This window comes from Capricornis sumatraensis, chromosome 16, assembly GCF_032405125.1.
Source record: "Capricornis sumatraensis isolate serow.1 chromosome 16, serow.2, whole genome shotgun sequence".
Classification (NCBI taxonomy): domain Eukaryota; kingdom Metazoa; phylum Chordata; class Mammalia; order Artiodactyla; family Bovidae; genus Capricornis; species Capricornis sumatraensis.
In genome coordinates this window covers 47,823,476-47,837,994 of record NC_091084.1, presented here as the reverse complement: position 1 = coordinate 47,837,994, position 14,519 = coordinate 47,823,476, and the positions used below count along the sequence as shown (strand labels likewise).

The window sequence follows — 14,519 nt, the reverse complement described above, 5'->3', positions numbered from 1 at the left end:
AAACTGTAAGCAGATAAGGTAGGGGATCACTGTATAAAGAGAACCAGGCATGGCTTTCTTGACATAGGAAGAAGCCATTTTTCACCTAAACCACTTTGTGCTCTAAGTTTGGCCATATTGCTAGCCCTTGAGCAGGTCTCAGTAATTAATGATCTTAAGGGAGCAAAAGAATACAGAAAAGGCAAGAAAAACAAGAAATCCTTCCTTCTCTTGACTTTGCCTTAGCTGTGTCTTTTGGTGAATCCAGATTTGGGGTATCAAAACTAGAACTAGAACTGGAAGATGACATAGAATATTTTTGTTATATTAAGGGTGAGAAAAGCTCTCTTAGTAAAAAGAAAAGGATTCTAGCCTTTTACCACCCCCCCCCTCCATCACACCTTTATCTGGTTGCCTCTTTCATCCTTCAGTTTTCAATTTAAAAGTTGCCTCCTCACAAATTGATTCTGTATGATTTCCATTCAATTATTCTGCTGTAATAATCGTTGCCAAGGTCAGTAATGACCAAATCAACAAATTATAGGCTTTTATCAATAATACATAAAACTCTGAGTCATTTGAGAAATCTTTCCTGGATGGTCACTCCTTTCACCACATCTGACATTCCATCTGTTTCTCTGATTCTTGCTGCCTCAGACTTGATTGGCTATACTTCCACCTCGAAATGTTGGTAACTGCAAGGTTCTGTCTTGGATTCTTTCCCACTATCTTCCTTGAACATCACATCTCATCCACGATTGCACTTCAGAATTACCTTGGGATATTGTTACAAAACATCTGTATTGCCTCCATCTTTGCCACCCTTGTGGTCTATAATAGGACCAAGAATTTGCATTTTAATATAACTCCTTCAAGATTGCAATGCATAAGCTTGGTTGTCTGATTAAAACCTTTGGCACATATCCTGAGATATGTCAAATTTCACTTGCAATTATTTACAGTAAACTTGAAGATCTATTTCTCCAGCCCATATCTCTCTTTTAAACTCTAGCTTTATCCATTCATTTGAAAATGATATTTCTTGAGCAATAACAATGGCTGGATAGTTTACTATAAGTGATAATATAGAGATCAACAAAGCAGTCACAGTTTTTACCACTGTGGAATTTGCAGCCTAATGGATGAATCAGATATTAAGCAAATAATTACACAGTTTGCTTCTACAAAAGCCATTCCATTACCTAAAATGCAGTGTACAATTTTTAGTGTGCTTAAGAATCACTTGGGACTCGTTACAAAAGGAGATCCCTAAGATCAACTTCCCTACTCCACTGTGTATTGAACAATATTTTCAAAAAATGACTTAGGAATCATTTTAAGTCATAATATGTAAAACTATGGTCTACATTATAGATGCCTTACCAAGGCATAAAGTAGTGCCACAGTTCTCATTTTCTTAACTTCATCCTCATTATCTATTACTGTCTTATAAATTACCCATATTCAGCATTTTCAGAATTACATGCTGGGCAAATTCTTCAGTACAAAAAAAGAGTATTTCTCAGTCTAGACTCTGTCTTACTTTCATCTTTATCGCTCATTTTCTTAACATATACATACTCTTAGAAAAATTCTGCCATTTGCTGTTCCTTAAATATTCTCTCTTTAAAATTTTAGATATTGTTAAAATTAGAATTTTAAGCTATGCTAGAAATATTACACCATCAAGACTTTACATTTTTTACATCTATAGCCTCATCTTCCAGAAATACACCTGAAATATATGCTGTATTCAAAATATATTTGATGAATGCATGCAAGTATGAAGAAAATGAATCCATTTGCCAGAAATACATTCTTGTATTTGTGATAGTTTTGTTTGTTTCTTTGTTTTTTTGATGTACAGTTGTCTACTTGTTTTGATTTCCTTATTAGCTTGTATGGGCTTGAAGGGTAGTGACTGTTTATTCATCAACCTTTCATTTCCTTCCTTCCTTTCTTTTCTCTTTCCCTTTCCTCCTATATTTTTCTCTCTTCTTTTCCTTTCTGTGTTACTTTCCTGTGTCTATCAAGGTCCCTTGCTTTGATTAGGCAATATGCTGAACTTATTTGAGAAGACATGTGAGAAAATAAGAGAAGAAAACAGAAGTGTAGGAATGGAATGAAAATGGGAAAATTTTTATAATAAAGTCACTTCTCTCCACATCCCTAAAATTGTCATCAAAATCAGAGATTCCCACTTTCAAAAAAACTATTTTGCAATCACCCTCCTGAGAGCCCCTTTGACATCCTTGTTCCTCAGACTATAAATGATGGGGTTCAGCATGGGTGTCACTGCTGAATAGAAAACAGAGATCACTTTATCTCTTTCATTCATTATCTTGGAGTTCGGTCTCATGTAGGCAAATATTGCTGAGCCATAGAAGAGGACAACAACAGTGAGATGGGAGCCACAGGTAGAGAAAGCCTTGAGCCGTCCCTCCCCAGATTGCATCTGGATCACAGTGGAGATGATATTCCAGTAGGAGACCAGGATCAGGGAGACAGGAGCTAGGAGGATGGCCACACCCATTGCAAAGATGGCTATTTCTGTCCTATAGGTGTCTGCAGAAGCCAGCTTCAGGAGGGCAGGAGGTTCACAAAAAAAATGGTTAATGACATTGTTCCCTCGGTAGGGCAGACACAACGTGAATGTGGTGTCCACCAGAGACACGAATGCTCCACTGGCCCAGGATCCTATCGCCAGCTGGGCACATACCCAATGTGTCATGATGGTGGTGTAGCGCAGGGGCTTGCAGACAGCTACATACCGGTCATAGGACATCACTGCCAGCAGTGCACACTCAGTACACCCAACCAGAAGTAAAACAGCTATCTGTGTTGAGCATCCAGCAAAGGAAATGGTTTTCCTTTTTACCAAGAAGTGGACTAGCACCTGGGGAACTGTAGTAGTAGAAAAACAAAGATCAGCAAAGGACAAGTTTCTAAGGAAAAAGTACATGGGTGTACGGAGCCTGGAATCTATGTGAATGAGCACAACAATAAGCAGATTTCCCAGCACAGTCAGCAGGTAGATGATCAGAAAAAGGAAGAAGAGCAGGACTTGTGTGTGTGGATCCTGTGAAAGGCCCAGGAAGACAAATTCAGTCACATATGTTTGGTTTCCTTCTCCCATGAATATTTAATATTCTTTATAGGTCAGCACCAAGAAAAAAAAGCACACACATATCGATCAGTTAAAAACTATATGAGTAACAAGTATTTTATCAATCAATATACAAAACTGGACCATTGACTTCCAACTTTTATCTGCTTCCATATGTTAGAAGAGTTTTCTTTTTTCTTGGTAGTTCTGACAATTGAAATCCATTTCTGATTTTCTCTGCCCTTGAATCTTTCAGTAGAACTAGAGAGCCAGCAATCATCTTGAATATACTAGGTGACCAAGCCTTGGCTGGACTACACATAGTTCTGAGAAGATTTTAAGAGCTTCTCACAGTGCATCCTTTCTTGTACATAAATTTGGGAAACAAACATATTCCAGTTGCTTTAAACCAGTTAGATTTTTATGCTGCAAACTGACAACATTTGTGAAGGCAAATTTTTGTCTTTATATTTACAAAGTAATCCTAAACAAGTGCTCTGAAGCCAGGAAAGGGAAGTTAAAGGAAGATATTGTTGTTTGTAATCCCAGCCCTTAAACAAATTCATCTGTCATTTGTTCTCAACGTGAAGAAGACGCTAAGGTGCATCAGTAAAAATAGCTGCCTCTTTGGTCATTGTACTCTGTGGTGTCCTTTAAATATGCCCTATTCTGTCCTCAACACTCTTTTCTCTCTCTTTGCACAAAGCCTTTTGGCAAGAATAATACTAATTATCATGTGTCAGGCACTCTCTTGGGACTAGTCATTATTGTTCCTTTATCCTTTAATTTTAAATCTTAATTCCATGAGTTAATTATTATTATCCCCCAAATACAGATGATGAAACAAGGACTCAGAAATTTTCAAACTGGTTCATCTAAGCCTTTGTCATCCTTTCTATATCCTGCAATTATGTTCCTTTCTTACTGAAAAACTGGTTGTAGAGAAGGTTAAAGTTTAGCCCAGTTCTCTCCACTCCTTGAAGATAAATCCACATACTTTCTCCATTTTAAGGGTTTTAGAGCTCATCCACTATGGCAGAGCTATTTATCAATTCAGTTAAGTTACTAAGTAGTGTCTGACTATTTGTGACCCCATGGACTGCAGCACACCAGGCCTCCCTGTCCGTCACCAACTCCCAGAGTTAACTCAAATTCATATTTATAGGCACACAAATAACAGGCATATTTGAACACATTTTAAAGCATTTTGAGGTGCAATGCCTAAAGGACAACAGAGAGAATTCAAGGAAAAATATTGAGAAAACTGATAAAGATTATTTGCAGATCTCTAATTGTACATCTTTAAAAAACGCAAAGGGATCCAAAGCAAGCTTAGTAAGCTGAGTAAGTGAAAAATAAGTAGAAATTTTAGTAAAAAAAAGAATCCCTTCACAGTTGCTAAATGTAACAGTGTGCAGTTAAGAAACATTCTAAGACTTGTGTGAAGAAAACCATGAAATATTATATTTGAATAAGTGAATAAGCAGATTAATTTTATGCATCAATTCAGTCAGTCGCTAAATTGTGTCCGACTTACTTGGAACATAATCTTGTAAAGATGTTCATTTCATCCAAATTCATCCGTAATTTGGTTGAAATTCCAACCAAATTCACAGAAGATTTTTGTAATGGAATTTAATAAACTTATTTTTAATTTCTTCTAGATTCATAATTTTATAGTAGAAAATGAGGTGTGGAAAAGAAAAATGAGGGAGTAGAAGAAACATATCCAACCAGACATAAAATATATAATAAAATTTTCTTTCCTTAATAATATTGTATATACTGAACTGGCATAAAGCATTTGACAAATAAATATGTTATAGAACAGAAACATTTCCTGTATGTATGAAAATTTTATATTTGACAAATGTGGCATCTGAAGTGTATCACTTCTAAAAGATATAGAACAATTGGATATTCACTTTAGAATATAACATACATATGTTTATATAAACATATTTGTATATACATATAATGTAAGTATCAGTTCAGTTCAGTCGCTCAGTCGTATCCGACTCTTTGTGACCCCATGAATCACAGCACTCCAGGCCTCCCTGTCCATCACCAACTCCCAGAGTTCACCCAAACTCATGTGCATCAAGTCGGTGATGCCAGCCAGTCATCTCATCCTCTGTCATCCCCTTCTCCTCCTGCCCCCAATCCCTCCCAGCATCAGGGTCTTTTCCAGTGAGGCAACTCTTCACATGAGGTGGCCAAAGTACTGGAGCTTCAGCTTTAGCATCAGTTCTTCCAATGAACACCCAGGAATGGTCGTATAAGCAATAATAAATCCCAATTGAATTATCTAATTTTTAAAAACACTTTAATTTTCTATGTAATTGGATAATCTACCTATTTTTTGATTTATCTATCGGTCTATTCAATCTTTGGGTAGGAAAAACTTTCCTAAACAAGCACACACACATGTACACGCAAAGAGAAAGAAATCATAAAGAAAAATGCCCACAAAACTGGCAATTTAAGAATATCAGAATGCCACTTTAAACAAAATTTAAAATAAATAAATCTGAGAAAATATTTGCAAACACTGTAATAATTTTAAAATTATCCTTAATATGTAAAGGACTTACTAAATCAATTATATATAACTGTATAACATAAATACATACATAGGCAAATTGTCAGACTTTGTATGTGATGCATCATTTTAATCTTTTAAATCGAGTGTGAATGGGTGTGTGTGTCTGTGTATACATGTATATTTGCGGTATATGTGTGTTTCCACAGTCATTTCTCCTATAGTGACAGTCAACTGCTCATGGGCTGCATGGGCTGCTGCCATTTGTCAAGAGACAGCATAACTCACTGATTGGCAGCTGGGGCTCTGTAGCTAAACTACAGGGTTGAAATCCTAGTTTTTCTGGTTGATGTGTGACCAATAGCAAATTTCTTGGCTTTTCTGTGCCTTGCTTTCCTCATCTGCAAAATGATGAGATTAATAATACATATCTTATAGTGCTTATGTAAACATTAAATAACATACAAAGCATTTAAAGAAATTAAGACAGTAAACAAAGCTAGCCCATAATATTATATAATATCCCATTACAGTAATGGAATTGTAATCTAGAAGTAACTGAAAGATTAGGAAAATTAAGGACAAAGCATAGTAACACATGACTGCTAGGTCTGAGTGACGAAAATGCTTCTTCTCCCTGTTTTTACACTTTTCCTTCTTTTTCCCTTTGTTCATCCTTTGGAACTGGATCTGTGTTGCTAGCAGAATTCAACAGTAAGGCCAAATATGATAGGGGATGATGAGAGGCTTCTAGGTATATGGAATGAAGGGCAAAGACAAACTTCATAGTTTGATTCAGTCATGTTTTTCTCTCTTTTTGAAAGTCTTACTATGGAAATTTCCAAACATATATGAAAGTGAAGAGAAAAGTAAATAAAATGTCAAATACCTAATAATAAGATTCAAATGCATTAGTCAGTTTTGATAATTTGATCATCTAATTTATTAGAGTTTGACATAATAAAATATAGCTATTTAAAAGCTCCTTTTTTTTATTTATTTTTTATTTTTTTTATTTTTATTTTTTTTATTAAATTTTAAAATCTTTAATTCTTACATGTGTTCCCAAACATGAAACCCCCTCCCACCTCCCTCCCCATAACATCTCTGTGGGTGATCCCCATGCACCAGCCCCAAGCATGCTGTATCCTGCGTCAGACATAGACTGGCGATTCAATTCTTACATGATAGTATACATGATAGAATGCCATTCTCCCAAATCATCCCGCCCTCTCCCTCTCTCTCTGAGTCCAAAAGTCCGTTATACACAGCTGTGTCTTTTTTCCTGTCTTGCATACAGGGTCGTCATTGCCATCTTTCTAAATTCCATATATATGTGTTAGTATACTGTATTGGTGTTTTTCTTTCTGGCTTACTTCACTCTGTATAATCAGCTCCAGTTTCATCCATCTCATCAGAACTGCTGGGTATACACACCGAGGAAACCAGAATTGAAAGAGACACATGTACCCCAATGTTCATCGCAGCACTGTTTATAATAGCCAGGACATGGAAACAACCTAGATGTCCATCAGCAGATGAATGGATAAGAAAGCTTTGGTACATGTACACAATGGAGTATTACTCAGCCGTTAAAAAGAATTCATTTGAATCAGTTCTAAAAGCTCCTTTATTATTGAAAGTCTAAAAGAAAAATTATTGTCATATAAGTCTTACATCAGAACCTAGCTTTTTCTCAAAATTCAAGCATAAAAAATAAAAACCATATTTAAGGATTCTTACAAAGTCTATCGTGCTATAGAAGAATAGTTTGTATACATGATTTGTAGATCAATAGAAATTATTCTGTTAACAGTGATTATCCCCAGAAAGTAGAATTCTTGAGGGAGCAAGGCAAGTGACTGAGATCACACTTTTACTTTTTAAGCCTATCTGTATTGTTTGACTTGTACAATGTAGCCTGAATTTTCTAAGTAAAAAAGAAAATTTAAATTATTTAAAATGAAAAACCTGAATGAATTGCGATGATAATACAGTACAAGCAATACAAATTGTAACAATGAAAATAATATTAGAATAATGTAAAAACTGAAAGATATATCACTGGATCAGAATAGAAATAGAACCTTTAAAGGCTGTGCAAGAATTGTGTAAAGTCAGTAAAGCACATATTATTCAGCAAATCATGCTGGAATAATTGACCACAGGTATACTTTTTTTACTGCACTTCACTTTACTGTGCTTTGCAGATATTGCATTTTTTTTAATTTTAATTTTTATTTTATTTTGCTTTTAATAAATTGAAGATTTGTGGCAATTCTGAGTTGAGCAAGTCAATTTGCACCATTTTTTCCCAAAAGCATTTTTGCACTTAGTGTATCTATATTATGTTTTGGTAATTCTCACAATATTTCAAACCCTCCACCAGCAAAAAGATTATAACTTGCTAAAGACTCAGATAATGGTTAACATTTTTAGCAATAAAGTATTATTAAATTAAGGCATGTACATTGTTTTTTTAGACATAATGTCATTGCACACTTAATAGTCTTTAGTATATTTAGTGTAAATATAACTTTTATTATATGTGCTAGGAAGCCAAAAATCTCACATGACACTTTATTGCAATACTCACTTTATTGCAGTGGTCTGCAACTGAACCCATAGTGTCTCTGAGGTATGCCTAGAGTTGACAAACAAATGAAATGTGTCCACTTCATTCATTACAAAGAAACCGTTCCAGAAGGGTGAAGGATATTTGTCTGTTCATTACACATGGATACACACATAGAAATAACCTTAAACATTTAAAAATAAGGTAATTATCCATTAATCTCATGTAGTAGAATACCTTTCTGAGCATTACAACAAAAGTGCAAACTATAAAAAAACCCAACTTATTTTACTTCAATTTTAATCTCTACACATTCATTCAAACAGCACAATAGCAAGAAAATACATAACCTGATTTTAAAATGAAAGAACTGAATAGATACTTCTCAAAAGAAGGCATACAAATGGCCAACAGGGATATGAAAAGAGGTTCAATATCACTAATAATCAGGGAAATGTAAATAAAAACACAATGACAAATAATCTCACACCTATTAGGAGAACTACTATTAAAAAGACAAAAGATAACACATTTTGACAGAAGGAGGAGAGGGGCCACTTACACTGTTGGTAGGAAGCTATTTGAAAAACAATATGGAATTTCCCCTCAAAATTAAAGATAGAACTACCAAGTGATCCAGTGGTCCCACTTTCGGATATATGATCAAAAGAAGTGAAATTTGTATCTCAGGGAGACATCTGCACTCCCAGGTTCATTACAGCGTTATTCACAATAGCCAAGATTATGGAAAGAGCCTAAGAATCTGTTCATGGGTGATTGGATAAAGAAATTGTGATACAGACCCCCACACACATATGCAATGGAATATTATTCAGTCTTAAAGGGGAAGGAAATTTTGCCATCTGTGACAACTTGGATGAACCTGATGGACACTATGCTAATTGAAATAAACCAGAGACAAAAAGACAAGTACTTTATGATCTAATTTATATGCGGCATCTGAAAAATTGATCTCATAGAAGCAGAGAGTAGAATGGTGGTTACCAGGGACTGGCAAGTAGGGAAAATGGGAAAATGTTGATAAAAGGGTAAAAGTTTCAATCAGGCAGGATGAATAAGTTCTGAAGATCTGGCATATAGCACCAGTGACTACAGTTAATAATGTATTATACACTAATTTGCTGAGACTAGATTTTAATTTTTCTCCCCCCAAAAAGTAACTGTGAAGAGACAGATATATTAATTAACTTGATTTTGGTAATCATTTCACAATATATACATCATACATCAACACCTCACACTGTACCTTAAATATATGCAATTTTTATTTGTCAATTAAACCTCAGTAAAGCTGGGGAAAATCTTTTAGTACATTCATAAAACAAAAACTGAAAGTAAACAACAACATGGAAAAATTAACTTTAGCAAATGTAGGAGATCAAGGATTAATATCCTTGATATTAAATTTATAATTAGTATAAAAAGTCTAATAATAATCAGAAAATAAATTATAAATATTATAGGGAAAAGATATATACATGAATTGACAATTCATAATTAGTAAATTTCAATCTCAATATAAGAAAAGACAAATTAAAATTAGATGTCTTTTCTGACCATCACATTGGCATGAATTTTTAAAATTTGTAGTATTCAATGATAATGAAGTTTTTGTTTTTTGGAAAACAAAAATATTAAAACCTGCATGATGGGTAATTTGTCAACATATAGAAAATGCATTAAAATGAGCAGTATACTTTGATAAAGTAAATTCAGACTTACTATTTTGTCATGAATAAATATAATAATATTTTGTCAAAAAACAATATGGATAAAATAAACCTGGGAGGATTTTATTACAATATTATAACTACAACACTTTAAAAGAAGAAATCTCAAAAAATCAAATATAGAACATCCAAATGATGGAATACTATGCAGCCCCTGAAAAACTGTAAAATTATTTAATATCAAAAGTTTGCAAAATATTTAAGATGAAGTGTGAGTTATAAAAATATTTTATAATTTGCCTAGCCAAGGTGTTCATGTGTGTGTCTTTCTGGGTGATGGGATTATAAACATTTTTTCTTTCCATTTTTATGTGATTTTATATCTTTAATAAAAACAAATTATTTTGTATGCAGAAAATCAGTAATCTTTCACTCAATCCTTTGTTATCTGGTGCCTGCTTACCTCTTCACTCTCATCTCTTGCTTCTTCCTATCCTCTGACTTTATATTCTGGACCAGTATAAATATTGTTTCTTCAAGTGGCTTTTCATTGAGAAGTCCCGCATTAAACTCTTGATAGTCACTATCCCATTCCTTCTTTAGAATGACCTTACTCTTTGGTAATATCATCCAATCGTTTTTCATAAATAGTGAGCCTTAAGATAGCTGAGTAACTTTTAAATTGTAACTACCTTAACTTTTTCCTCTAGGGAAAAAAAAAGAGAAGCAGCATAACCTGCCTCATCCTACTATTCCTTGATGTTATCTGACTTCTATTCCTAAATTCATCAGTTACTCATTACCCATTACTTCTACTTTTTTATCATATCATTGACTCTTCAACTTCAGTCTCTTTTTTAAATTTTATGATTGTGTTGAAATCAAAGATACTCTTGTCCATTCAATGACGTTTTTCTCATCCCATATCATTTTCAATGTCTAAGGAATTTGGCATAATTTAACTATAAATATTTCTTAAAATCTCTCACTTTTGCTATTGTAGGACAAGTTCAGTGTGATAAAGGACAAGATACCAAGATCTGTGTATGTCAGCACACACAAATGAACAGACCCACGTAGCCTTGTGTGGCCATTCAGGGACCTCCAAACACAACAAGATCCTGCCAGGACAGGAAGCTCAGGTTCCATCCTGGTCTTTCTTCCTCCCAGTGTTCAAACCTAAGTGGTTAAAAGGAAGGAGGAAGCAGTCTCTGAGAGGAGAGCACTGAGAGAGCAATAGGCAGGGGAGAATCTGGCAAATTAGCTTTTGATGCCAAAAGAGAGGCAGTGAGTATCCACAGCCTTGCAGTCACTCTAGTATCCCTGGTTAATAGCTTAATCCTCCTCCTTGGAGTTGTGGAAAAGGATTCATGAGGCCTTTGTTCAGGAGAAGCAGCAAAATATGAGCAAGTATTCTCTCTAGAAACCAGGTTGAAAAGAGAGAGGAACAGGAGAGTAAAAGGCAAAGCCCAATTCCAAAGAACAGACTTGAGATTTCAAAGTCCCTAAGAGAATCAATGCTCCATAGTTACCCTACCCACTCTCACCTGGATGATGGGTCCTTGAGGCAAACACAAGACAGTGGGATCAGTGATGAAGAGACAAGTTAATGAATGAAGAAAGCCATGGTTTCTTCAGTCTGCTAATCCATGTCCCAACAGTCAACCTCCACTGCAGTTTGCAAAGTATTCTGAAGGTTTAGACATTACCTGGGCTTTATGTCTTACTCTATATCAAGCCAAGGTGTGCCTTTTTGTTAAAATTCCAAACTTCTCTGGAGGATTTTCCTTGAATGAACTTTTTAGACCTAATATCCTAAGAGCTACTGTAAATAGGGCATCCCCTGGAACAACCTGCACTTTTACTATTTTTATATTTTTTAAACTTTCTACAATGACAGATACCCTGGGGCATTTTTTATGGTAATCACAAACAGAAATACCTGAATCTTACCTGATGTGAATTTCTTCACTACTGTTTTTCAGATCAGTCCGAGGAACTCTGAGGTCTCCAAGTTCTGTCAGAATTTTTAAAATAGTTTTCAATAATGATGGTATCACTCATATAAAATACAGCTGACATATGTGTATGCTGCATTATCTTGGTGATACCTCCCAAGTTAAAAGTGCCAGGAGATTTCAGAATCCCTGTCTGCAACTATACTAAGAATGCTTTAATTATTTTCCACTAATGGGGAAAAAAACTAGAAGTACAAGATGCAATTTAAGATGTCATGACTGTTTAAATTAAAGCTTTATTATAACTACTCAAATACAGAAGACTGTTTGAGAACTAAACATATGATACAGGACTATATAAACAAGTCCAAAGGAGAATTCTCAATTTTCCAATGAAACTCCCTCTGTTTTGAATCCTCTTCATCATACACAGATTTGCTCAAAGCCTCAGCAGAGATATTGCATTCTTTTTTTTTTTAATCTCTATTTCTTATCTACTCCTAAGTCTTACAATCTCTTCTACCTCTCCATTGCTACAAGTCTAGAGAAGACCATCATTTCTCTCCTGGGTTACCATAGCAAAGCTCAGTATTACCGATTGCTTTTCTTGCTTCTATCCTTGTCCACTTACAATCCAGTCTCTATATATTGCTCAAAGGGACCTTTAAAAAGCATATTGGGGTGGCTTTCTATTGAACATAAAATCAACTACTTTTTTCAGGACTTCCAAGGTTGTAAAGAATTGAATTGTGTCACCCTAAAAGATGTCTGAACACTATGAAAAGGCAAAATGAAAGGATACTGAAAGAGGAACTCCCCAGGTCAGCAGGTGCCCAATATGCTACTGGAGATCAGTGGAGAAATAACTCCAGAAAGAATGAAGGGATGGAGCCCAAGCAAAAACAATACCCAGCTGTGGATGTGACTGGTGATAGAAGGAAGATCCAATGCTGTAAAGAGCAATATTGTGTAGGAACCTGGAATGTCAGGTCCATGAATCAAGTCAAATTGGAAGTGGTCAAACAAGAGATGGCAAGGGTGAACGTCGACATTCTAGGAATCAGTGAACTAAAATGGACTGGAACGGGTGAATTTAACTCAGATGACCATTATATCTACTACTGCGGGCAGGAATCCCTCAGAAGAAATGGAGTAGCCATCATAGTCAACAAAACAGTCCAAAATGCAGTATTTGGATGCAATCTCAAAAACAACCGAATGATCTCTGTTTGTTTCCAAGGCAAACCATTCAATATCACAGTTATCCAAGTCTATGCCCCAACCAGTAACACTGAAGAAGCTGAATTTGAATGGTTCTATGAAGACCTACAAGACCTTTTAGAACTAACACCCAAAAAAGATGTCCTTTTCATTATAGGGGACTAGAATGCAAAAGTAGGAAGTCAAGAAACACCTGGAGTAATAGACAAATTTGGCCTTGGAATACAGAATGAAGCAGGGCAAAGACTAATAGAGTTTAGTCAAAAAAATGCACTGGTCATAAAAACACCTCTTCCAACAACACGAGAGAAGACTCTACACATGGATATCACCAGATGGTCAACACCAAAATCAGATTGATTATATTCTCTGCAGCAAAAGATGGAGAAGCTCTATACAGTCAACAAAAACAAGTCCAGGAGCTGACTGTGGCTCAGATCATGAACTCCTTATTACCAAATTAAAACTTAAATTGAAAAAAAGTAGGGAAAACCACTAGACCATTCAGGTATGACCTAAATCAAATTCCTTATGATTATACAGTGGAAGTGAGAAATAAATTTAAGGGCCTAGATCTGATAGATAGAGTGCCTGATAAACTATGGACTGAGGTTTGTAACACTGTACAGGAGACAGGGATCAAGACCATCCCCATGGAAAAGAAATGCAAAAAGGCAAAATGACTGTATGGGGAGGCCTTACAAATAGCTGTGAGAAGAAAAGAAATGAAAAGCAAAGGAGAAAAGGAAAGATAAAAGCATCTGAATGCAGACTTCCATAGAATAGCAAGAAGAGATAAGAAAGCCTTCCTCAGCGATCAATGCAAAGAAATAGAGGAAAACAACAGAATGGGAAAGACTAGAGATCTCTTCAAGAAAATTAGAGATACCAAAGAAATATTTCATGCAAAGATGGGCTCAATAAAGGACAGAAATGGTATGGACCTAACAGAAGCAGAAGATATTAAGAACAGGTGGCAAGAATACACAGAAGAACTGTACAAAAAAGATCTTCAATACCAAGATAATCACGATGGTGTGATTACTCACCTAGAGCCAGACATCCTGCAATGTGAAGTCAAGTGGGCCTTAGAAAGCATCACTATGAACAAAGCTAGTGGAGGTGATGGAATTCCAGTAGAGCTATTTCAGATCCTGAAAGATGATGCTGTCATAGTGCTGCACTCAATATGCCAGCAAATGTAGAAAACTCAGCAGTGGCCACAGGACTGGAAAAGGTCAGTTTTCATTGAATCCCAAAGAAAGGCAATGCCAAAGAATGCTTAAACTACCGCACAATTGTACTCATCTCACATGCTAGTAAAGTAATGCTCAAAATTCTCTAAGCCAGGCTTTAGCAATACGTGAACCATGAACTTCAGATGTTCAAGCTGATTTTAGAAAAGGCAGAGGAACCAGAGATCAAATTGCCAACATCCGCTGGATCA

General features: G+C 35.4%; 1 protein-coding gene across 1 annotated transcript; it reads right to left on the bottom strand.

Moving 5' to 3' along the window:
* Window positions 1–2,191: 2,191 nt before the first annotated feature.
* On the bottom strand, window positions 2,192–3,157 carry LOC138092885 (olfactory receptor 2D3-like). The gene has a single exon (XM_068988943.1). It carries the CDS (start codon window positions 3,113–3,115, stop codon window positions 2,192–2,194), a length of 924 nt encoding a protein of 307 aa, XP_068845044.1. The 5' UTR covers window positions 3,116–3,157.
* Between the last annotated feature and the right edge of the window lie 11,362 nt (window positions 3,158–14,519).

Excerpts from the sequence above, each read along its gene's own strand:
- LOC138092885 (XM_068988943.1), bottom strand. The coding sequence starts at position 3,115 with ATGGGAGAAGGAAACCAAACATATGTGACTGAATTTGTCTTCCTGGGC.